Source organism: Micropterus salmoides, unplaced genomic scaffold, assembly GCF_014851395.1.
Source record: "Micropterus salmoides isolate LMB-PRFRI ecotype aquatic unplaced genomic scaffold, ASM1485139v1 Ms_hic_scaffold_7, whole genome shotgun sequence".
NCBI lineage: Eukaryota > Metazoa > Chordata > Actinopteri > Centrarchiformes > Centrarchidae > Micropterus > Micropterus salmoides.
The window spans coordinates 21,468,179-21,493,517 of record NW_024044459.1 but is presented as its reverse complement, the minus strand read 5'-3'; the positions used below and the strand labels follow the sequence as shown (position 1 = coordinate 21,493,517).

At 40.2% G+C, this 25,339-nt stretch overlaps 4 protein-coding genes across 4 annotated transcripts; 1 reads left to right on the top strand and 3 right to left on the bottom strand.

Moving 5' to 3' along the window:
- Positions 1 to 839: 839 nt before the first annotated feature.
- LOC119891768 (macrophage-expressed gene 1 protein-like) lies at positions 840 to 4,422 on the bottom strand. Its single transcript, XM_038703624.1, has 2 exons — positions 3,951 to 4,422; positions 840 to 3,544 (listed from the first exon to the last, which is right to left on the bottom strand). Exons 1-2 carry the CDS (start codon positions 4,398 to 4,400, stop codon positions 1,865 to 1,867), a joined length of 2,130 nt encoding a protein of 709 aa, XP_038559552.1. The 5' UTR covers positions 4,401 to 4,422; the 3' UTR covers positions 840 to 1,864.
- Positions 4,423 to 5,923: 1,501 nt separating this feature from the next.
- LOC119891730 (macrophage-expressed gene 1 protein-like) lies at positions 5,924 to 7,454 on the bottom strand (the record flags this gene model as incomplete). Its single annotated transcript, XM_038703560.1, has 1 exon — positions 5,924 to 7,454. A coding segment is annotated over one exon (1,506 nt), but the record flags the coding sequence as incomplete, so codon positions are not given.
- A 2,876-nt stretch (positions 7,455 to 10,330) lies between these two features.
- On the bottom strand, positions 10,331 to 11,215 carry LOC119892187 (protamine-like protein). The gene has a single exon (XM_038704333.1). The coding sequence runs from the start codon at positions 11,133 to 11,135 to the stop codon at positions 10,572 to 10,574; it is 564 nt and encodes a 187-aa protein (XP_038560261.1). The 5' UTR covers positions 11,136 to 11,215; the 3' UTR covers positions 10,331 to 10,571.
- A 3,336-nt stretch (positions 11,216 to 14,551) lies between these two features.
- On the top strand, positions 14,552 to 20,510 carry tspan36 (tetraspanin 36). Its single transcript, XM_038704142.1, has 7 exons — positions 14,552 to 14,743; positions 17,418 to 17,609; positions 17,875 to 17,949; positions 18,074 to 18,169; positions 18,792 to 18,944; positions 19,063 to 19,146; positions 19,699 to 20,510. The coding sequence occupies exons 1-7, from the start codon at positions 14,684 to 14,686 to the stop codon at positions 19,777 to 19,779; spliced, it is 741 nt and encodes a 246-aa protein (XP_038560070.1). The 5' UTR covers positions 14,552 to 14,683; the 3' UTR covers positions 19,780 to 20,510.
- Positions 20,511 to 25,339: the final 4,829 nt, after the last annotated feature.

Sequence of the window (25,339 nt, the reverse complement as noted above, 5' to 3'; positions counted from 1 at the left end):
CAGACTGTTTGTGTACCGATAACCTTACCAACACCATGAGGTCAGTTTTGCCATTGTCTATTTATGTATGTGGGTGGAATGTTGGTGGTTTTCTCCGTATGGCCAGGGAAGATTAAAGTCTCTCTCTGCACTCTCTGCAAAAGGTTCCTTCAGCATGACAAAGAGGAAGATTTGTTTTTCAACCCAGATTTATTTAGAGAGCCAGTTTGTGCTCTGGTGCCACGTTTACAGACTTATGCACGTTTACCTAGTGTGAGATCTACTTCAAATGTGACTTTTGCATTATGTATTACCCTCAATATTACAGTATAAATATAATTTCTGCCATGAAAAGTTAAAAGTAAAAGCGTTTAGATTTAGCTCAAAGATTTAAGATTACAAGGTAAAAATATTTTTTTATACACCTCACAGAGGCCTGTTGCGAGGTCAATTTGTGGTAGAACACTGATTATCGTTTTAAAATAATTTGATACTTTTAATTTTTTTAACCATGATTTACTGTGGTGTTTTTTTTATTCATTATTCATCTATTTGTTCGTGTCAAAAGGCTGAAATGGTGGCCTAAACACTGTAGGATGCTTCTGAGCAGCTGCTCAAGCTCAGTGCAAATTTAGGGCATTAATTGCCGTGGGTGCAAAGGAAAATTTGTATCTGTTAGTTTTTATCCTGGGGAATCTGTATCTTCGCCCAGAGTGGATGCATTTGCGTTTGTGGGTATGTATTTATGTATTGCTGTGGGTAAGATTGATCACTTCAAGTGGCCCCTGAGCGAGGTGTTTCTTCAGAGGATTTAGGGTGTTACTAATGATTGGCATGAACAGAGACATACCAAGCATAAGTCCATTAAAATGTTTTACAGTACTTTAATTAGTAGTTACAGTGCAGAAATTTTTAATTGACATACATTTTAAAATCCTGTCAATTTTATTGGTGTGATACAAAAAGTAATGTACAAAAATTAACATTTTAATCCCATGATTATTTTATTCAGGTTGAAAAAAGGGCTTTACAAAATGTTATCTGTAAAAATATTTATGAAGTACAAAATGTTTTATGAACAAAGACATACAAAGTATTCAAATTCTTAAACTGGCAATAAAAATGTTTAAATACTATATGCGTTATGCCACACTCTTAGGCATTTCTATGTTGCAAAAAGCACTCCAACACTGACTCAAACCAACCACAAAGAAACACCTTTAAAACAACCAATTCTATGGTTTATTAATATAAAGACACACAAACAATAAATCTAGAGTACCAAAAGCATAAACTGAAAAAGCCCAGCGGTACCCATTCCCATAAGCCTCTCTGCAGGACGCCATGAGGTCATCATTCCCATGTCAGTTTGGTTCATTAAGCTAACAAATGTAGCACATCTGGGGCAGAAATACAGGACAGAAGAGGAAAAGAGACAAACGGTACAAGGAAACACATACAGCCGTAACACATGGCATTGTGCACATTGGCCTTATGAGGGCAGTATTGGTTCACTGTTGCGTTTGGCAATCACTTCTGCTTTGTGCCATTTTCTGTTCAAAGGCAGATTGCTGTAAATGTTTCTTAGCTCTAACATAATATGGTATTGTCTAAAGTTGGTAATGCAAGGTACACATCTGGTTACTAGAAAAAAGCCAATAAATTAATTACTAATTGGTTTCATAAACATCCCAAAAGAATAATAATTAAAGCAAAGGCCATCTGATTCTAGGAGCCTAGGAGCCCTTAAACATATGAACATTTTTCATTCCTGTAGGATGCATGACAGTGATTTGTGGGCTGACAATCGACAAGGAATTTTCAAACAAAACTTGTCACTCCAGATTAACCTCTCTGGATGCCAGGCCTCTAAGCTGTGTTTTTCTCAAGCCTCATCCTGCTGTGTCTCCCTCTCTCCTTCATGACTGTCAACCTCTCCACGTATTTCCTCATAGCCTCTAGTTGTCCTAAACCCAGACAGCCTCCTCCTTCTCTTCACCAGGAGTACTGCCAATACCACCAGGACCATTAAACCTATCACACCAAAGGCAACCCCTGCTTTTTCTCCACTAGACATCTGATTCAGTTCAGGATTAAGCTTCTTTAAAATGTCCTTGATTTCCTCTGGTTTGGCCAGTTTCCACGCCTTGGTCTGCCCCACTCTGACCCAGCTCTTATCTCCTTCAGTCATCACAAGGACCGTGTTTGTGGCTTGCATGCTCACAAGAGGACGTTTAGTGAAAGGAGGCAGATGGATCGGAAGCAGCTGCCCACCTGTGAACAGTCCTGACTGGACACAGTAAAGAATTTCACAGCCGTCGCTCACTGTAGCGAGGTGCTGACTGAACTTGGGAGGACAGCGACGTTGGAACCCTGCTAATGGGTTGCTTGACTGACAGCTGAAGAGGCCTCCAAATGGTACTGAATATCTGGTGGCAGTTTCATAGTCGTTACTCACACAGATCACTTGGCCATCTGAGAGAAACTTTACTGGAATGAAGTTCGGGGGGCAGCTTTTGGCATTGGTGAGGGGGTTCAGCAGAGAGGGGCTATATATTCCCCCAAACAGATACCCTGAGTTTTCTGGGGCCTGTCCGTTTACAGAGCACCAGTAGGTGTTGATGCGAGCAGAGCGAACGTGGTAGTTGTCCTGACACACTTGACGATGACAATCGAAAAACCCAAGAAACCCGCAACTGTAGGTTTCATCATAGCAGTCATACGTAGTGTAACCCTGCTGTCTTTCTTCTGACCTCAGTAAATTGGGGGAGTAAGGCGGACGACAGGAGAAGTCACCTGTTTCGGGGTTTTTCTGGGCCAGGGCATCACATATAGGACCTGCATCTGAGCTAAGGGGAATACACTGCTGGTAGACACCACCAAAACTAAGGTTTGTAGCGGGGCCCTCACAGGATGCATCATCAACGTTGGCTTGAAAGTTAAAGTTCTTGGAGTCGATGTTGACACATCCAGGCCGCGTGTTGACCTTGTAGTATCGCTCTATGGCCTGACTCACTGTAACAGCCACTTTGCCAACTGTAGGCTGTGGCAGGTCAGGGAAGGTGTTGGTATTTATAAAGTAGTGCAGGGGAAATCCTGACCGATCAATAGCCACCAGGTTGTTCCTGGTACTTTCCTGCCACTTCTGCAGAGTGATGCCAGGATAGAAAGGTGTGCCGCCACCGTGGCTTTGGATAAGAGAGTACTGAATGTTGGACTGATACGTTTGAAGTGATGAGCTCTGTTGGGCACTTTGACTGCTTATGTCAAACTTGAGTTTGTCAAAAAAGTTTAACCCTGCCTGTGCTTTGATTGAGGAACTTTCTGCCACACTGTCCGACACGTATGAGGAACGGAGGTAGTCTTCCTGCACCAAAGTAGCCCCCGCATCGACACTAGTGATAACATGGGTTCCATAGTCCAGCACCATCTTCTCTGAGAGATAGTTTGCATTCCTTGTTTGGTTGTTTTCAATTGCATCAGCTATCTCTTTGGCTTGTTGAGCAAAGCGAGCGTCCAGAGTGAAGTCCGGATAAGCCTTAACTGTGTAGATGAAGTTACGAACCTTTAAGGAAAAAAATTAGATTCCATTATGTTGTTTGTTTTTCTTGTTTTTTATTTCAACTTATATATTTTTAATTCCTTTTCCTTATTTGCTTTTTAAGGTGACATCCATAACATCTATTTGGAACTAAAGATAAGACATTGACTTCAGGATCAGACAGGCACATTTACGGCATTCTTGTTTAGTACACTGCCTCTGTTAAATTGCCTATAAATACATCAAATATTTAAGGCAACTCACTTTTAACATTTTTTTATTAACCAAATACATAAGTAATCAATGGTATTACTTTTTTTTATACATAAAAAAGATTTGGGACATTATTTGGCTCCTGATCCACAATTGTTGTAACAAATATATGTGCTTTTTATTGTATTCATCCAAACTATGGAAATTAAAGACTTACTTGCACTCTGGCTGTAGTTGAAGAGTCTTTGACCTGATGGGTTTTCATCCTCTGGTTCTCTGTAGAGAATTTCCCATTCAGCACTGGGAGAAAGGATATGTCTGCATTTATGGAGTGAGATGTAGAGCTTTTCTGCTCCAGCCAGGAGTTGATTATCTCTGAGTTTGTCTCCACACCCGTCTCCTTGTGGGGAATGACAAACACCTCATCTGGGATGAGGTAGAGCCCATCCTCAGTGGTCTGGCACTGGAAGTAGCTGAGGTTCATGACTCGGCCCATATCCATGTTGCGGAGATTGTCCCAGCCTCCGCCTGGCAACACCTCCAGTGCTGTGATGGAGAGGTTGGTGGAGGCGCGACATTGTCTGAGCCAGTTGATGGGGCGTCCAACAGGGACTGAAGAGCAGACATGAAGGAGAGAGACAGCTAGAAGGGTCACTGCTGCCTTCATGATGACTGTGTCAGAAAGGGCTGAGACAACTGAATATAAAGTTCAAGCCAGGTTCCGCCTCCTCATATGCAGTGTATCATATGACAAACAAGAACATCCTGTTTAATATATGGAGGGGAAGGATGAGGTTTCACTTTTCTGTGTTGAAGTAATTTGTTTACCCAAAGTACATATACTGCAGGCTACTTATTAACAGAAGAAATAACTCAGTTGGCCCGGTCTAAGGGTTTCACCTAAATTCTCTTACTTATTTATGCCTAAACTTATTTTCTATCACAAAAAAGATAACTTCACAGTATAACATAGCCATATAGTTAAATGCAATATTATAAACCTATAGTAGAAGATGTTTTGGTAAGAGCCATAAACCTGTTTCATATACAGCAGTTATGTGATTTATGTTATCTTATCGTTTAAGTGATTTAAAGATGTGATTTCTCAGTCACTGCATGCTCTGGTGATGAAAGCTCATAGTGTCGAAATTAACTGCAATTGATAATAAACAGTCCACCCAAGAGTAAAATGCAGAAGTCAGTGAGAACCTGCCTAAACATGTACAAGTATAAGTAAATAAGACCACTTTGCAGTGTGACGACAAACACCATAGCCTTGATTTGTTTAAAAAAAATAAAAAATTAAAAAATTAAAAAAGTCAAGCGTTTTTGTTTTACTCTACAGCAGTGCACACACTGGGAAAGTTTGGGTGCACTTGTCTGTCATCTACAGTATGTTTTGGTTCTGTTTCACACTATTTCTCTCTCACTTTATTCTCCAACCCAAAATGCAAACTTCTACATTTGAAAGCAGAGTAAGTGAGAAAAAAACGATCCATTTAGTTGTTTTATATTAATTTAATTTGTAGTTAAATGCAGCACATAAGAGTTTAATTGACATAAATTTTTAAATCCTGTCAATTTTAAAAACATGACAAAAAATAAGTACAAAAAATAATAATTTCTAAATTTAATGCTTATTTTATTCATGTTTTGACAAATCTTCACAAAATTCTAATGAATTATCTTTTAAAGTATTTATAAAACATTAAGTGTTTTATGAATGGTACGTTGATACAAAGTCAGCCAGCATTCACATTCTTAAATGGAATAAAAATGTACCATTCAGTGCATATCTAACATAATTTGACATTGTCTAATTTCGCATGTGCAAAATGCATTTTACTTATGCTAAACACATCTTAAAGCGCTAATCCTGCTATCAGGAAAAAATGCCTACCAATAAATGTTTTGTTAAAACTATTACATTTACTTCCCATAGCAGTTGTTAAATATCAATTACTAATTGGTTTCATAGACATTTCAAAAGAATAATAATTAATGGAAAGTCAAACTGATTCAAACTTGGAGCCCTTAAATTTGAACATTTTCCACTCCCATGAGATGCCCCTAACATGACAATCAACAAGAAAGTTAAGAACAATAACTTGTCACTCCAGATTAAACTCTCTGGATGCCAAGCCTCTAAGCAGTGTGGGTTTTTTTAAGCCTTATCATGCTGTGTCTCCTGACTATCAACCTCTCCACGTATTTGCTAATAGCCTCTAGTTGTCCTAAACCCAGACAGCCTCCTCCTTCTCTTCACCAGGAGTACTGCCAATACCACCAGGACCATTAAACCTATCACACCAAAGGCAACCTCTACTTTTTCTCCACTAGACATCTGATTCAGTTCAGGATTAAGCTTCTTTAAAATGTCCTTGATTTCCTCTGGTTTGGCCAGTTTCCACGCCTTGGTCTGCCCCACTCTGACCCAGCTCTTATCTCCTTCAGTCATCACAAGGACCGTGTTTGTGGCTTGCATGCTCACAAGAGGACGTTTAGTGAAAGGAGGCAGATGGATCGGAAGCAGCTGCCCACCTGTGAACAGTCCTGACTGGACACAGTAAAGAATTTCACAGCCGTCGCTCACTGTAGCGAGGTGCTGACTGAACTTGGGAGGACAGCGACGTTGGAACCCTGCTAATGGGTTGCTTGACTGACAGCTGAAGAGGCCTCCAAATGGTACTGAATATCTGGTGGCAGTTTCATAGTCGTTACTCACACAGATCACTTGGCCATCTGAGAGAAACTTTACTGGGATGAAGTTCGGGGGGCAGCTTTTGGCATTGGTGAGGGGGTTCAGCAGAGAGGGGCTATATATTCCCCCAAACAGATACCCTGAGTTTTCTGGGGCCTGTCCGTTTACAGAGCACCAGTAGGTGTTGATGCGAGCAGAGCGAACGTGGTAGTTGTCCTGACACACTTGACGATGGCAATCGAAAAACCCAAGAAACCCACAACTGTAGGTTTCATCATAGCAGTCATACGTAGTGTAACCCTGCTGTCTTTCTTCTGACCTCAGTAAATTGGGGGAGTAAGGCGGACGACAGGAGAAGTCACCAGTTTCAGGGTTTTTTTGGGCCAGGGCATCACATATAGGACCTGCATCTGAGCTAAGGGGAATACACTGCTGGTAGACACCACCAAAACTGAGGTTTGTAGCGGGGCCCTCACAGGATGCATCATCAACGTTGGCTTGAAAGTTAAAGTTCTTGGAGTCGATGTTGACACATCCAGGCCGCGTGTTGACCTTGTAGTATCGCTCTATGGCCTGACTCACTGTAACAGCCACTTTGCCAACTGTAGGCTGTGGCAGGTCAGGGAAGGTGTTGGTATTTATAAAGTAGTGCAGGGGAAATCCTGACCAATCAATAGCCACCAGGTTGTTCCTGGTACTTTCCTGCCACTTCTGCAGAGTGATGCCAGGATAGAAAGGTGTGCCGCCACCGTGGCTTTGGATAAGAGAGTACTGAATGTTGGACTGATACGTTTGAAGTGATAAGCTCTGTTGGGCACTTTGACTGCTTATGTCAAACTTGAGTTTGTCAAAAAAGTTTAACCCTGCCTGTGCTTTCATAGAGGAACTTTCTGCCACACTGTCCGACACGTATGAGGAACTAAGGTAGTCTTCCTGCACCAAAGTAGCCCCCGCATCGACACTAGTGATAACATGGGTTCCATAGTCCAGCACCATCTTCTCTGAGAGATAGACGAAGAATTAAGGCAAGTCTGTAGCCAAAAGGGGGTCCAACCCGGTACTAGCAAGGTGTAAATAAACAGGAAAAAGAACTCGGTAGGCCAAAGTGGTATTACCTAAAACGTAGCATATAGGTTTTTTTTTTACTTTTACGACGATGGTAAACTTCACTGACTTCCTCTTATCAAAGGGAACAGAAAGCTGACGAGGAAACAAGATCTACTAATAAAAAAAGGGAAGTAGCTTTGTTTTCACATGTGAACTGTCACATGAGTGTACGTCACTGGGAAAGTCATGAGAATTTCTGACTGACTCACCACCCATCAAGCCTTGACAAGTCTGAAATTTGGCAAAGTACAAAAGATGAAAAACAATACAGGAATAAACAGGATCATAAAGGACAACAACAGTAAAACAGATTAACTGCACTATACTTACATGTTCTGTTAATAAGCTGATAATAATTAGCCTACTATTTTTTTACTACATACAACTTAATAATGTTACTGCTTTGTTTACTTACAAAGTATTTGTCATTCTCTTATAACTATCTTCAGAATACCATTTTCATTTTTCAGCTGCATTTCTATATAAAATAGCAGTAACACTTGATAATACAGCCTGCAATTTACTGTGTAATTTGGTGTAATTTTGTTGTATGAATTACAAATTAAGAGGAAAGGGAAATGAATTATACTATGAGTATTTCTCTAAATATAGGGTACCATACGTGATACAGTACAGATAAACCAAGCTGAATGGTTGACAACAATGACATCCTGTGCTACCCATTAAGGAGTTGTATTACAAATTGTGATGTTCTACCAAAACATAATACACTAATGGATGGAGTGGAATAATAAACCTTTTGCCCTTCTTGGCAGTTGTGACAATCCTTTCTTACCTTCAGCAGGCCAGCTTCACTACATGGATTTATTATATCTATGGCTTCTACTTCAATGTATGATCTGGAATAATAACAAGTTGAGAAATAGTTCTATACTTGTGCTCTTAGAAGGCACGTTTGTCCAGCACTGCAGCAGCTTGTAACAGGTAGAGAGGAATGGAAAACAAAATTACCTTTCTGTAGAGCACAGCTATAGAAAGTTTGTGTTGTCATGATAACATAATACAGTGTTATGTCATGTTATAATTTAACATGAAGATGAGGATGGACCAAACAGCTAAAACTGAACATTATAACATTCAAGATGATGTTCAAGGAACCAAGAGATTATTTTCATGCATTTTCATTTCAAGAATAAGGAAGGCAGACAGTTTTAAGATATCTGGACTGTCTGGACTCTGCCCTTTTAACAACATGATGTGCAGGACAATAAGAGTCAAGTGTTTTAATCCATTTGCTCTTTAATTACACAACAATTAGGCATGTGGGCTGGCTTATAAAGTGTTACCAGCTCATTACAAAATGTATATGTATACATGTATATTTGAGTTTTAATGGGAAACAGTAAGTTAAAAATGGGTTGCATCCAAGCAGAACAGCATTTTATAAAAGTAGGTCCAGAGCTGCCAAATTTGAAATGTAACAATAAAATATGAACGTAATACAAAGGGACCTTAGGTAAACCTCCCCGACCAATACACTGTCCCGACTGCGGTTGGTTACAGAATCCGGCCAGAAGGTGGCAACAAGAGCCCATACAGCTGGTGAACCTTTCAGTAGTGCGAATCACACCATTGTTTTGCTGTATAAAATGCCTTCACTTTAGGGGTTCAAGACCTCATTACTTCAGCTTATAGCCTCCAAAGGCTCTAAATTGTGTATGAATGGGGGTCATTGATTTTTCTCACATTTGTTTCATTGATTTGACTCCATACTAGTCGAAATCCCTCCTCTCTGTTTACCGCTACTTTTTCTCATGTCAAAATCCCTCAGAGTCCACTAGCCTCTTTCATCTGTTACATCATATATGAGGATGGTATGCCTAACTCATCGGCCGGGCATAACTATCGCTTCTCCCGCATTGAAACATTGGCATGTGTTTTTCTGCTGAAGATAAGAGAACGAACCCCCAACGAACACGGCTTGTCACGCCCGTCAAGCCTCACTGTTTTCAATGATGATTAGCTGGCCAATGTCATCGGCTGCTGTTTCATGGCCAGCCAAGTCCCGCTCAGCATTCTGCCAATGTCAATCTTCACTTCAAATTGGCGCAAATAAAACTAAGAGAAACTTTACACACTGTATGCTAGTACAGGGTTTTGAATCGAATTCAGGTAACTTTTCAACAAACTCTTACCAGCATATGTCTGTTTGCATCTAATCTGTGACCAAGTAGCTGTTTGTGTCCCGCCACTTCACAACAAACGCCTTGATCCACGTGCGTAATGTACGGTGCGTAACAGAGCCACACAAACGTCCCGGGCGCAGTCACTCATTCACAGTCAACTCAGTGGTGAGCAGTAAATTCAGATTTTGGACACTTGCTAATCATCATGATTTTGCGTCACCGCTGACAGCTGTCGCACAAAGGTAATTTTCGCAGCGTTGCATCATGGAATTTTTAGCAGAATTCAGACGGACCCTTTTTTCGATCCACTGAAAAATGTGAGGACCCTGTATGTAAAATACTACATAAATGTACACACTTAGAATACGGACACTGAAATTAAAGAGCGGACAATAAATATATTGCATTGTGTAGTAAATAGGAAGACACAGCCAAAACCTTCACCGTTTTGATAGTTACGAAGTCTTTGCCTGTGTATGACCATCAAATATAATTTCTTTCTGGCTCAATGATGTTTCTCTGTTTAATTTTGTCTACAGCTGAATGTTCCTATCCAGAAAGTTTTTGCATCAACAGAGCATATAAGGATATAGTTTGATGAAGTTCTTTTTGTTGTTTATAACAATCACAGGACTCCCTCTATATATTATAATTTTTTTTATTATTGTTTCCAGCAATTGCAAATAAATTCTTAACAGACCATAGCAGGTGGTGGCAGGGAAAGGGGTGTTAAAACAGCAGGTTCAATATTTCCTATAATGGAACAACTGTAAAACAGCTAAAGCAAAGTTCAGTTCTTGGAATGAATGCAGACATTTAGTCCACACAGGAGCCACCATACCGGTGTTTGGTCAGCACTCAGTGTTCATTAGAAGAGTTTTTTTCACTTCTTGGCAGAAGCCCTGGTCCTGGTAGACTTGGCGACCTTGCGTTTAGCCTTCTTAGGACTCTTTGGCTTTTGGGGCTTCTTGGCGGCAGCAGGCCTCTTGGCTTTCTTAGGACTCTTTGCCTTCCTCTTTTTCTTAGGTGACTTCTTGGCTGCTGGAGCGGCACCTCCGGCTGCTTTCTTGACGCTGGCCCGCTTGACCCTTTTAGCCTTTGGCTTCTTTTTCACCACCTTCTTCTTTCGAGGTGTGGGGGGCTTCTTGTTCAGCTTGAAGGAGCCCGAGGCCCCTGTGCCCTTCGTTTGGACCAGAGATTTATTGGCCACCAAGCGCTTGATGGAGACAAGGATTCTGGCCTTGTTCTTCACCACGTCGTATCCTCCGGCCTTCAGTGCCTTCTTCAGGGCTGCCAGGGACAGGCCGCCGCGCTCTGTGGACGCGGACGCGGCCTTCAGTATCAGGTCTGACACTGTGGGGCCCGTCTTCTTCCTCAGAGACTTGGCTCTCTTCTTGGGAGATTTGGCCGGAGCCGCCGCTGGCAAAGCAGTCACAGCAGAAGACATTGTAATAGCATCAAGTGAGTGAGATCCACGGAGAGGAAAGGACAGAGTGATATCTCTGCTTGCCCTCTTGGCAGGTGTGAGGCTTTATGAAGCCCTGATGAGAACCGTGGAGAGTGAGGCTCGCCACCACAGTGCGCCTCGTATGCCCCCCTCAAACATGATAAAGTTTGTGTTTTCTCCAGCTGGATTATTCCTTAAAATCCCTGCGTAAAATGCTGGATATCCATATAAAATGCACATAATAAAAATCAGCGTGATCTCAACTGTGTAAATCTATCTTTTTATTTAGGCATTCAATACAATATAACAAAATTTGTAAAAGTTAAATTACATGCTGGCAGTTGTAAAGTGTGACATGAGACGTATGTTTTGAACATTTTAACAAAGTTACACCTTCTAAATAACCAAGTGCAGACTTTTATAAGTAAATGAGCTTAAATAATAATGTGGCTGATATACTGGCTCCAAAACTTACTTTCATTTCAACAGTTTTTGCTTATTAAATTCATTTAAAGATGCCCGAAGAAACACAGCTGCCTTGCAGAACCGCCATGTAGTAACCTCAACATAGATATATATATTCCTGCAATACAGAAGCAGGACAGTTTTCATGAAAGTGTGAGGGGAAAAAAAAGTTAAATAACAGGGAATTGAGTTTTATGTCAGATGTTATATTGTGAAAATATTAATGTAGGCTACTGTATGTCTCCTCTGTGTGGAGGGAGATGGACCGCAGCCAGAATAAGAGTTATCAGCCGGGACAGCAGGAGAAACAAATTTAAGATTAATTTTCCCGGGTCTTTTTAAACTTTTTCACTCTTTATCAAATGACCACTGATGGGTGCATTTGCATTAGTATGTAGCCTATGCATGTGTCAATCTATGGTTTGGCAACCACTTTAACCGTTTGAACTAATCATGCATAGATAGATTTAATGCAAGTGCAAAGGAATCAATGAAGAAATGACATCACACTGCCCATATTGCTCTGACCGTCTTTCTTCAGTCTGCTGTGCTTTTTGGTAATGAAGAGCACAAAATAATGCACCTTACAGTATGGTTCGTAGAAGACTAGGCCTACTGGATTTCAAACAAATAGTACTTTACTTTATACATCGTTATTATACATTATTATTGTTATTATTATTATTATCATTATTATAAATGCGGGTATGCTTTCTGGTGTGTTTACAAACAATAGTATCTCAAATTGTGACTAACTTGTATTAGTCCTTAAAGTTCACGATTGTGCCTTTAAAAAAATACACTTTAAATGTAGAACTTAAAACGTGACTCTGCTGCAGTGTAGCTCTTTGATATTCCTCCAAAATGCTTGAATAAATTGCAATTTAGCCTATCTCTGTCTCTCTTTCGCGATTTCTGCCTCTTTTTCTTTTTTTTATTACTGAGATAAAGTGTGTGTGTGTGTGTGTGTGCGCGCGCGCGCGCGTGCGTTGTGAGGAAGAAGATTGGCAAATGTTGTCCCGCCTTCTGTAGTGCACTGATAGCGCCGCCTTCTGTTACACACAAATATACAAACAAACACACAGAGACACACACACAGAGAAGGCTATTACAAGTGAGTGGGTAAAATCACTTTCAATAAAAATGCAGTTGGCCTGTCTATGTTAAGTCAGTGCCCTCTCAAGTAGACCTACCATTTAAAGTGTCCACTGAAGGTCATGTGTGTTTGGCACCCATTAAAAATCATCTTTAGTCTTTTCACTATATAAGAGAAACCTTTAAATCCACCCTGACACTACACAGTGAATGAAACACACACATCACCTCAGATAAAGTTGTAATAATTTTAAAAGGGAACTTAAATCGAGAGTGGGAGAAACGCTTTTATAGACACATGCTACAGAAGGCCAAATACTTTGAGCTGCTAGAGGCCTGCAGAGGGAATGGGTGGAAGGCTCGCTGTGAGCCATGTGGATCGAGGTGGACTGCAGGGCATTCCCAGGCCAGTCTCTGTGCTGGGCACTCAAGGTTCTTTGGCACTGCATAAAAGAAGAGTCACCAGGAACACTGGTGGATCACTGAAGCTGCGGAAAAAGCTTCAAGGTGATTGTGGATCAAGAGGGGTGATCTATGGTGTACTGTAGTGTGCCGCTTGAACACAAGCCAGGTGCTGATCACTCCTGGTTAGGTCGCCCAGGTTGAGGGAGTCTGATGATCAAAGACCTGAAACACCCGATGACTCTGGGTTCATCACTGATGATGTGTCCAAGCCGCATCATCTACATACAGATGGTGTTTTTCCTAACTAGATACAGGTTGGATTTGACTGTGTCATTATAAGAGTTTATTGACTGACATGTTGTCCCCATAATTATACCGCCTATAAAACTATTAATAATATAATATTTGCTGGAACTGTTTCAGATTCCCTGCTCTGTTTTTTCTGTTTTTCTTGTCTGTGTCAGAAGAGCAGCTGTTACATGTATTCCCTCAAATGTCCAAAGTAACTTTTTACACGTGTCAGTGGATTCAATTACCAGCATTCAGCCCACTGTAATACAACTGAGGCACATATTCGATACAGGTTGCAGTTAATACCGTTTAGATGTCCACTGTGATTTATTGGCACAGTCTTCTCCTTTTCTGTCAAAGGAGATCAATAATTCCCGTCATTGCTATGAACTGCTGAGGAGCAGAACAGCACCTTAAATTACATAACCCTGTCTGCTAAATTGTGGTGTCTTTTATAATATGTTGTTGAAAATTGTAGCGTCTCTTAAATTGTGTTGTATCATATCCAATTTCAATGTTTGGCTGTGTTACCTTATACTGTGATGACCTGACAGGGGACTACAGATGTAAAATAGCCTTTGGGCTAATTCTGGTTTATTTACATTGCTGAAAAGCTAAGATGTCCATTAATATGCACAAATTGTAGCATCTCTTAAATTTTTTATTTAAATAAATAAATAAAAAATAAAAAAAAAAGAAGAGGGGAGTGAATCCAGATTCATGACAGCCTCACAATTTCTTTGAAAAGTTATTTCTCAATCATGTGCTCGATTAGTGCACAGATTGTAGCCTAATATGATTGCTGTGTAATGAATAACTTCTAAACTATCCTAAGCTAAGACATATTAAATATGTTTTATCGAAGTGCTCAGACCAGAATAAAATCCCTTCAGTATTAAACGTTTCTGAAGGAGTGGTTAGGGCGTGATAATGACATCCTGCGCTCTGCCACAAACAGTAGGCTTGCCTAATGAAGAGTATGAGTCAAATCCGTCCGGTGTTCAGACATGATTTAGTATCATCACTATGGAATATACTAAACTTCTCCCGCTTTGTGCTGCAGCAGTGAAAGGTGCAAAAGGTGGGAATGCTGGGGGGCGGGGGCTGTTCTGTTTCATCGCTCTCCTCCCCGAAGCATGTGACCATGTGATCACAGTCGGACAGATTGAGAGAACTTGTGATCAAGGCAGCAGCAGAAGCAGTAGGAACAGCTCGGCGCCCCGCGAGATAAAACTCGACCGCAGGAGCAACACCACAGCCATCTTTCAATCTGTCCTGCTCCGTCAAACAACATGGACTGCGGAATTTTCACGTCCAAGGCCGTCCTCCTCTTCCTCAGCTTCGTTTTTGCGGTAAGTCTCGGTGCTATCGCTCCACCTGCACAGATTTAAATACATAGGCTGCTGGCGGCTTCCTTTGATGGAGAAATGAAGTGAACAATTGTTTGCGCGTGGCTTTGTGACAGTACAGCCTTGCCTTTTTTCTGTGTATAATCTCCATTTGTTATCTCGCCGTCTGTGAGTAGGCTAGTGTGCTTTAAAGGTGTTTATTCTGCAAATCACAGTAAGGACTTGGAAAAACCGCCCGCCCCAGTTTTCTGGCATCACTATTGGCTACTTCCTCATTTTAACTGCACCTAGATATAGTTAAAATGTGCGTAGTTACTTTTTAAAGAGCTCGGTTATGACTAACATTTCCAAATAACGTAGATTTCATATTTCAGAGGAATGTTGACTTACTTGATTTTTTTTTTTTTTTTTTTTTTTTTTTTTTTTTTGCCAGTCAGCTTGAACTTTGCCTCAGTCAAAGTTTGACCAGAGATCACATATCTGCCTTTGTTTTCTCTCCATTTGGCCTGTGCTGGCAACAGATCTCCTCTGTCTCCTTCAGATGAAATGGTTTTTGAAGGGACCAAGTAAACTTTTCTGCCTGTGTAATTTGATTACTGTGAGAGGGAGCTGGCCTATGTGTGCATGGTACAGCAAGGAATGTTAATATTGTTTGTCTTTTTGTGTCGACCAAAACCTCTCAAGGATATCTTTTTGAACAAGATGGACAGTAATTGGGCAAGGGAGAGAGTTTAATTTCTTAAAAAAAACAAAACATAATTCAATCAAAATATTAAATTATTCTTTAAAAGTCTGCCTGTCACAGTTTGTCTTTGCAAAATCATATTATGCACATAATCAGAGTACAAATTATCTTGAAGATCCCTAAAGTTTCAAAATATATTTTGTAGTCAATTTAGTGCAAAATGTGTAGACAATGATCCAATTAATTTCTATTTAACAGTGTTGCTCTCTTGGTATTACTTAATCAGTGTATGTATCTGATTGTGTTTTCTCTAAACAAAAGGGATAATTTAAGGGGAAAATCAAAATTTCAAAGGTTAATGTGTTCTGAATGTTTCGAAGCACATGAGCAGAAACATCCTTCCCAGTTTGCGTAGCTTACAACATGTCTTCCCCCTAGAACCTGGTCTAAGATACAGTGCTAGTGTGTTTTTTGTGCAGCGACTGAAATCATCCCCACAAGTCAAACATCACCTCAGAGGTTTCTCACATTCCAGAGAGGGGACACCGTGCATCAGCACTATATGTTGTGTAAGCCTCTTTGTGCTGCTTCTTAGGCACAAGATTGGAATATCTGGAAAGATTATGGGGGTGGGAGGGGGTGTAGAGCAACTACCCCACGGGAATCTCGTGACTATGGAGTGATTAAGAGAAGTGAGTCATGAGGCTGAAGTGGAGGATGAATGATTGTTCGGCCACACAAAACACACATAAGAACAAAGACGAGCACACAATCTATAACCACTCACCTCAGTACAGGGGAAGTAGTACTGAAAATGACACGGATATGCAGACACGCATGAAGGGGAATTTCTTTTTTCTTTTATATTCTCATGTTCCTGTGGTGTCACTGACTTATAAATACAGGAACTAACTAAAGCTTTATTGCAGACTGAAGTTTGAATCAAGTCTGTCAAAGGGCAAAGGAAAGACAGGAGTGCTGATAAGCAGATAGATAGTTTAGAGCGCTTGTTTTCCCTAACAGTTGTCACTGTTCATGAAGTCTCTATAGTTTAGACCCTCTTGACTTCTGGGTTTTTTGACCCGATAGTTAAATACTTTTTTTTTCTGTCCCATTTACATGCAGTCATATGATTGCTGAGCTCACTTCAGGAATGACTGATTAGGATGTGACCTAATGCCTAATCCAAATCTGACCCCACCGGGACACACTATCAGCGACCTTCACAAGCTGCGATCACAGAAGATCACACCACATAACAACAGAACAAATCTTTTTATGCTTACCTAACAGTATTATAATAAGCAGCTTTGTTCTCTCTCTCTGTTTGTTGGTATTCATCATAGGTAACCTCCCGCATGTTGCTATCTTTCCCATGGGTTTTACCTGTGTCTTTTAGACAGAGAAAGACCAAAGTGACTGACGAAGGTTTCAAAAACGGTCATTTTGGCAATTTGATGTACAGAATATGACCGTGAGGTTTTTTAACTCCAACACTGAGGAAAAACACACAGATTGTTTGAAAAATCCCTTCAACTGTATGAGTGGCTTTGTTTATGCAGCACCTTGGTTTGTTAAATGCAAAGTCTAAGCATGTTTTTAAAGCAGGAATGATTCATGATTGTTGACTCATATGGTACAGACCTAAATAACTTGAGCGCACATAGCTCTGTACCATGCTTAGCTTGGTGTATAATGAGCTGTAATTAAAAAATGTCAGCAGCTAAAAGTGTATACAGATCAATAGTGTTCATTTCTGTAAGATCCTTATATTTGTGTTTATTCCTGGAATAACAACTACAGTATATTAAACATACAGAATAATGTACTTGTTTCTCCTGATGATTAACTTTACTGGTTATATATGTAATAATAAAAGCCTTTCTGTCTGTATGCAGACATGTTAAATGTTTATTTTCTCCATACTGTCTTGTCAATTGTGAATTATCACTTTGACCTGTTTATGATGTTGATGTCTTATTCTCCCTGCAGCTTGCAGGAGGGGCGTTGGCCTACGTCGGTGCCTATGTGATCAAGAGCTATGACAACTTTGAAAACTTCATTCAGGACAAGTACACGTTGATCCCAGCAGCTATCATCCTCGGCGTCAGCGCACTGATGTTCATTATTTTTCTGGTGGGATGCTGCGCCACACTTGGGGAGTCCAAAGTCTGCCTTAGCTTTGTAAGTGTGTGTGTTTGGCAAGAGAGAAGCCATGATTTGGGTTTTAGTCATCTTCCCTGACACCTGTTTATTTGTCAGACTCTGTAGCTACATGCTCAGCTGTAAAGACCGAAGGTGAAAATGCATCTGCAAACATTTGTTGTCAGTTGCAATGTGTCATCTTCCATGTTTAACTTTTGTTTTCCCCTTTGCTTTTGTTTATCCTTTCACTTCTGTTTTGCACACGGAATTTCTTAACATCAACTCTCATTTTCTTCCTCTCCAGTTCTTTCTGATCATCATGGTGATCTTTGCAGCTGAAGTGGCGGCTTTGGTATTTAGCTTCATCTACCAAGGCAAGGTGAGTCACAGAGAATTGGTGTCACACAGTGTTTGCAGCTGACGGTAAATTATGTTATCCATCATTTTTAAATCTGCTATGAGTTCATTAGTAAAGTATGTGTTATTGTCTTGTGTCTGTCCAGATAAGCGGAGACCTGGAGCGCTCAATGAATGACGTCTTCACAAAGTATGATGGACAGGACACTGAAACCAAAGCTGTGGACTACCTGCAGAAACAAGTTGGTGATCTATATAAATAGCTTTGGTTTCTCACCTGCACTTTCATTCTCTTCAACCTCTTCTGCTTTGCTTGCATTCTCTCTCACTTTCTTGCTTTCATTTCCCTCTCCAGTTCTTCCACTTTAGGGGGGGGGGGGCGGCATCTTGGTAGCAACAGCTAAAACACAGTATGAATATTCATCCTTATAATAATTTTGCAGTTTGTTGATGGAAGATTGTCAAGTTATATCAAATACATCATGGTATTTGTAGCATAGCTAAAATTAACCGTGAGAAACAATACAGACAAATAAAAAATATACCATCCATAAATGAGTACTGTGCTTTCCAACTACATACACGTAAAGCACCAGATTCACACCTCTGGGGTTTGTCGAGTCATTCTGGTAAATGCAGGAAATTGTTCACAGAAGTGAAAGTGTGTGCAGCTTAAGAAATAAAAAAGACTTCACACATCCCTAAATTACCTGTTAATTTATCTCACAATCATAGGTTTTTTAAACTCCTTTTCATACAGTGTCACTCTTTCCTTTTCTTTCCTTCACTGTTATTTGTTATTTCTTCAGACTCCTTGAGTTCTCTGTTAAAGCCTCTGTCTGATCTTTCCTTGTCCCGGTGTAGTTGCGGTGCTGTGGTGTCAGAAATTACACCAGCTGGTCCAACACTACCTGGTTTAGCAGCCACAACAACACAGTGCCTCTGTCGTGCTGTAAAAACAGCACCAGCACACAGTGCACTGGCAGACTGGATCAACCAGACCTGCTTAACATCGAGGTAAGTCATACACAAGCACACAGCAAAGAATCAAATGGTCTCCCACCTCCTGAAGCAATAAAACAAGAGCTACATTTCCTATCTATGTGCACTCACTGTACTTGTGCACACATTTTAGGGTTGTGAGTCCAAGCTGAATAGTCTCCTACAGGATGTGCTGGGTTACGCCATGCTGGTCATTCTGGGCTTCGCCATCATCAAGGTAAAGACAGTCACGTACAGTTTAGCAGCAGTGAATGAACCTTCCTGTACATCCTGCTCTCTGTTATCACCATGCAGTGAGCTACATGTCAGTTAGTACCACAGATTATGTATCTTTTAGGGAAAATAAATAGTACACTACATGTTAGACTCCTAACCGAGTTGGAGTACTGTTGGATGAAATAACTTTAATATAAATCTACTTGTATAAAAGTACGATAGCCATCTTTTAAATAGAAAAGGGCCAGTGTGGTATCCTGACAACCATTTCAGTATTTATACACTTTTACAATTAAATAGTTCTTTTCAAAGGGAGCTTTGTGAGAAAGCTGAACTCAAGAGAATGCCTTTACAAGAGGAAAATATCTGAATGGAATGACCTCCTGATTGTCCCATACTTTGTAATTCTGCTTAATTTATAATCTTGCCTCAAACGGTATAGATTGAAGAATAACCTGTTCAAATATAGTGTAATACTTGAGCCTGTTTTCTCACGTTCAGCAAATAAATCTTGAGAACTTGTGTCTGATAACCTTTATCTTTCCTGTTACAGTTCTTTGGGATGCTGAGCGTGTGTGTGATCACTTGTAAATCTGGCAGCCGGAGGAGTGGCTATCAGCCTCTCTATGCCTGAACCACTTCCCGCAACTACCTACCACCCCGTCATTTTGCTTGACAAAGGTTTTGCTGACCACTTACTCTGCGGTGTACAGAAGCATCCAGGCCAATCATTGTACAAATCTGAGTTTTATTTAACTAATAAGCATAATAAGCATGCACAAGTGGCAAGCCTTGTCACGTCCAAAGGGGATCATACCACAACATTCCTCAACAGGTGAAATCAGGATAACTGTTTCTCTGACTTGTTAAATCATTTTTGCTGAATGTGGACATGGCTTTCAATTTTTATTTGTTGTATAAATTTCCCTCTTTGGAGATTTATATGATAAAGTTTCTGTAAGAATCCTGCACTTTCACAGCCCAACTACGGCCTTCCTTTGTGCCGACACATGTGATACATTACACAATAACACAAGATTGTTTCCTGAAGGCCTTACACTCTAAAGCGTCTTTTAGTTTCTAATGCTCCCTGTAAACCTAGGACAGCTGCAATGAAGAGAAACTTGTAAATCTTGGCGAGCCTTCTCACTCTGCTGTATCATGTAGATATTCTTTTAAACAGCCTATTCTTTAGAATGTACTAAAATGAAGGACTTCAAACTATATTTTAATCTTTTTTTGTGATTGTGAATGAAAGGACAGCTGTTCATTGCCTTATTTAGGTACATATATGTAAAATGTTATGTCATTGGTTGTGTTTATTATGTTTCTAAATTAAAACATTCCCAAAACGCAGTTATACAACATTCTTGTATTGACTTCTTGTATGTGTTTTGTGTGTTTAACATTTTGTATTTCAGACTATTAAAATCAGTCTTTATAGATGGAACATACTGACATGTAAAACATATTATGTGTTATTATGAAATTAGAGGAGGGAAAGCAAACACTCCGGTCTAATCCTGTGGTCTTTCTTTTTTTTTCTTTAGCTACTTAGGGTTATTACATGAGTGTACGTTCATAGCATCACATTAAGCGAGACCCTCCGTGGTTATCTGTCTCACCTCCTGACTCTGCTGATAAAGAGGCCCTTAGAGCCGTACATATAGGAGTGTTCATCATACATAAGCCCGTGTTCAAAAAGATATAAATATAAGGAAAATATAAACTCATGTCCAGGTGTGTCATACTCATCAGTCATCACAGAGCACACATTAAAGGATAGATCACCCACTGATGAGGCTGTAGATGCATTAGTTTAATTAAAACTTCAGTTATACACCAACCTTTTTCATTAATGATTAATTCAAACCAGCTATGTGTCAATTTCATTTTCTCTTCCTTTGCAAGCCCTAGCCCCTGTAATGGTCTATTAACATCAACTGCAACAATTTATCAGGCATCATCGCATTTTGTTGCTGTTGAATGTTTAGTTGTAGAAACAAAGATATTCCTGCAGGTGGTGTTAAAGAACCAGCTCTGAGTTTAAAGTCAAAACCAGTAGTTGTTCATAGGGCCAAAAACTCCTAATATGCGCACTCTATAGGGGTAATAGAAGATGGGATGACTGTCAGAGGCCGTAAGAGTGATGGATAGAAGATATAGTTCATGTTTTGTTCTTCAGTTATTGTATTTATCTAAAAGGACAAAATACATGAATGCAGGAAGGTACAATATTATTTTCAGATGTTTTCTGGAATCCTTTATCAACAATGATTTATCTACTTGACATTGCCAAAACTTTCATGTCACTTGTTGCTTGTACTTGTTTCCAATGTATTGCTCTACTTGGTGATTAACATCTCCTGTGTGCGCTGCTGTATTAATGACACCCGCTGGTGTAAATGACCCTGTTGCCCTGTCTCAGTCTGTGTCTCTCTCATATCTCTCGACTGCATATCGTATTCAGCGCATATCCTCATTGCTCTGGGCCGTGTTGACATTTAGACAGGCCAGTCCTTTCAGAGAGAACTGTTGGCACACGTACGGCTAGATAACCTTGTCTTCTCTTAGACCTGTTTTCCTCCCTCCTTCCACAAACTGTCTGTTTCTCCTGTCTCTCTTTCCCTCTCGCATCTTATTTTTCTCTGTCAAGTGTGTCGGTTTCTCAGCTCACCTTTTCTCTCTTGTCATGCGACTTTCTCTACCTGTTTCTGTTTTACATTTAAGGGTGTATTTGCATCTCTGTGCTCTTACCAAGACCACCCATCTAGTTTTTCTCTTCTGTGCCCTTGTTTTTCTCAATGTCCCTCGCTCTGTAGTGTCTCGAGAGTTAGCCCTTGGTATCAGGTGGTGCAGCAGGGAAGATAGTGCTGTTTCTTGGTAATGCTGTTTTTTTTCAATAATACAAATCAATCTGAACAGAGCAGCTGTCTTTTGAAGTACAATATCACTAAATTTTCAGTTATGCAAGAAACCAAGAAGATTTTTGTTGTTTATTATTTTCTGTTCTCAAACGTTGACAGCTTGCTTTATGCAGGCCAGCGAGGCGAAGGCTTTGACAGTAAATTGAGGCCCTGAGACTGAGCTAGCATGAGGTTTGAATTTTCTTCAGTGTTTTAAAACAACCATTGTGTTCAGCCATCACTTTCGGTCACCTTATAAGGTAAAAACAAAGAACTGAAAGGGGTTGAATTCACTGGGGAGTTGCCTGTATGTTATGAGTTGGCATTGTAGCATGTGCTATTCCCTCGTGAGTCATCTTTGCACACCTACAGATGTCCCCCCCCCCCCCCCCCCCCCCCCCCCCAGTCTGTCTGTCTCTCTCCCCTTTGGGCCATCACCTCTCTGGGAAAAAAAACATTCAGGACAAACACACGCGGAGCGAGTCGACTGAGCCAGATGTTCTCACAGGGAAATTTCAGCCTGACCTCTAATTTATTTATGTCCTTCCCTACTAAGACAGGGATCTGTTGGAGGGAGGTAATCTGAGGAGGACACACACAATACTGCTGCTCTGTGCTGAAGGTAGATGGACAGAAGGGCAGGTAGGCAGGCAGTTTATGTGTGTCTGCGTAGAGATTTGAGGACTCTTCTCCTGCAAATTCCTTCATAGACTCGCATATCATTTCTAATACTAAATGCATTTTCTGGTTTTGTTTTGTTTTGTTGCATATTTGCCAGCTTTTACATCAAACAAGTCACAAAGAAGAAGTCACTCTGCTTACCATGAACAGTTTGCTTTTGAACTGTACGCCATGGTAGATTATAGGGAATGTTTGCTTTATCATAGATATAATAAGAACAAAGAAGGAGCTTTTCTCCTTTTCATGAAACAAAACAAATAGGGAACCAGTGTGTCATGGTTTTATTTGAATTTCTCCTCTTCCTTCTCAGGCCAGACCCATAAATAATGACCACACATTGTCAAGACCAGGAGCAGGTGCTGCTGACAACATACATGCCCGTGTGTGTGTGTGTGTGTGTGTGTGTGTCCTCTCTGTAAATAGCCACCCACCACCAACACTGTGATGTCTCTATTTGTCAGATGCTATCAGTGTAATTAGAGGGGGCAGAAAATGCAGAAGAGGAACCGACACTGACACAGAGAACAAATGATCAAAAGAATCAAATGAGCAGCAGCAGTATCAAAGAATCATCCATATTATCTATAATTTTATAAACTTAATCTTCACAGCTCAAGTCTTTACAAGAGATATTCGAAGTAGCCGAACTGCTTTTTTCTCTCGTTCATCTTCCCCTTCTCTTTTTCTTAACTCTTACATCTTCTTTTCTATCTGTAGTACTCCATTTCTCTTTTATTCCTGGTTTCCTGGTCACAGATGTCCCAAAAGACTCATAAAATTGGTAACAAGAGGTTATTTTTGCAACTTTAGCTGGTACATTAGAACACAGTTCTGTTGTAAATAACGACAGGTTGTGATGTTGCAATGTTTAAGAAGCTTTGTTAGTGCAGTAGAATAAAAATACACACAGGAGACACCAGAAAGTGTTGTTTTAATGCCTTCGTGCTTGTGGATACACTTCTGAACTGCACCACCCATTCATGACAGAAGCATATATCACAATAACAACACACTGACGTAGAGACTAAAGACCGACTGATGAGTCTACAGTGACAGTTTTTTGATGTGAGCTGAGTGATCATGAGGGAATAGCTGTATGTCATTTTAAGAACACTGAGCTATTTTGAAAGGCAAAGAAAAGATTTGATCTTTGATCTTCAGCTTTCATGTTACCAAATAAAAACATCTGGACTTTGCTCTGACGCAAAAGCAACAAAAGTATTTGACAATTTCCTCTCCACTGCATTCAACTTGTAACCACGTCTTATCTTGCCAGCACACAGGAGAAGGAGCAGATACACGTATGTACAGTTAAAAGTCTCTTTGAATCCAGGCAGCTTCCCTTTAGTCCCCTCATACAGGGGGGTGCAGGACTTACATAGTTGTTTGGGATGGGATGAGCATTACTCTGTCACTTTCATTTTTTCCAACAGCACTAGCTCTCTCTGATTACATCCTCCCCTCTGTAATCACAAAGGAACCACTGAACCATCATCTAGCAGGCTGGCATCTGCCTCACCCTCTTCAACAAAATTCAACTAAAAGGGTCCAGTGAAAGAATGTAAAAAAAACTGTGAGCTCTTCATGTTGGTGAGAGACTAGAGAGATATCTTTAATACCTACTATCAAGGTCACAGGATGACGTGGACACCAGTTCCCTTAGACATCCCCCATTCTGTTTTTCATTTTCACCTATGTATATCATTTAATTAAATCCAGAACTATCCCTGTAACTCCTCATCACTCTTCTCACTGACGGAGCCATAGGATCAGTGTGTCACTTAACCCTGGGTTCATTACATTGGGTGACTCTTGGGTCTCTGTTGTCTCTACAGCCTCTCTGTTAATCCTGTAGCACCTCTGCATAATCGTGATTACATCCACCATGGCCTGCCTTCTCTTTCTTTTTCTTTTTCTCACTGTGCTGACTCTCATCAGAAACCTAACCACCCTCTACTAACCACAGGCTATTGGACTTTGTAAGTCAACAGGGTGATTATACGATACTGTACAGCCATTAGACATTGCAAACATTGGAGAAGCTTCTTTTTTTTGCGATGCCTCCATCCCGCACAGTGTATCAGGTTCACATATCTTTCTGGGGTTTGCAGAAGTGGTTTTGGGAAAGTAAGAAATCACAAACTGAATTATTAGTCTTAGAACTTCATAATGTTGGAATATGACATACCAGTGATATTTCAAATTGTAAGAGTAGATGTTTCCTTTATTATTTTCACAGTTGTGTCTTTAGTTCTATCATGTTTGTAATGATCATTGACCTGACAGTCAGAGATAAGCTATAGCTGGAATCTGATGAAACTTTCAAACTGGGGTTTTGGCCAGTAAAGTGTAAAATGGTTTCATTTCATCATGAGTATAGTGAAGACTAGTAACAGACAAGAAATAATAATAATAATATTTTCTTTCATTTTCTTTTCTTTTTATGGTAATAAAAAAGTTGCATATTTTACTAAACAGTCTTTTCCCATTCACTTCCCAAACTTTGAATACATTTTGGAAACCAGTATTGTAGCTTTTACTCTACAACATTTATTTGATCATGTTAGTCCCTGGTTACTTTGCAGATTCAGATTATTCATACAAAAC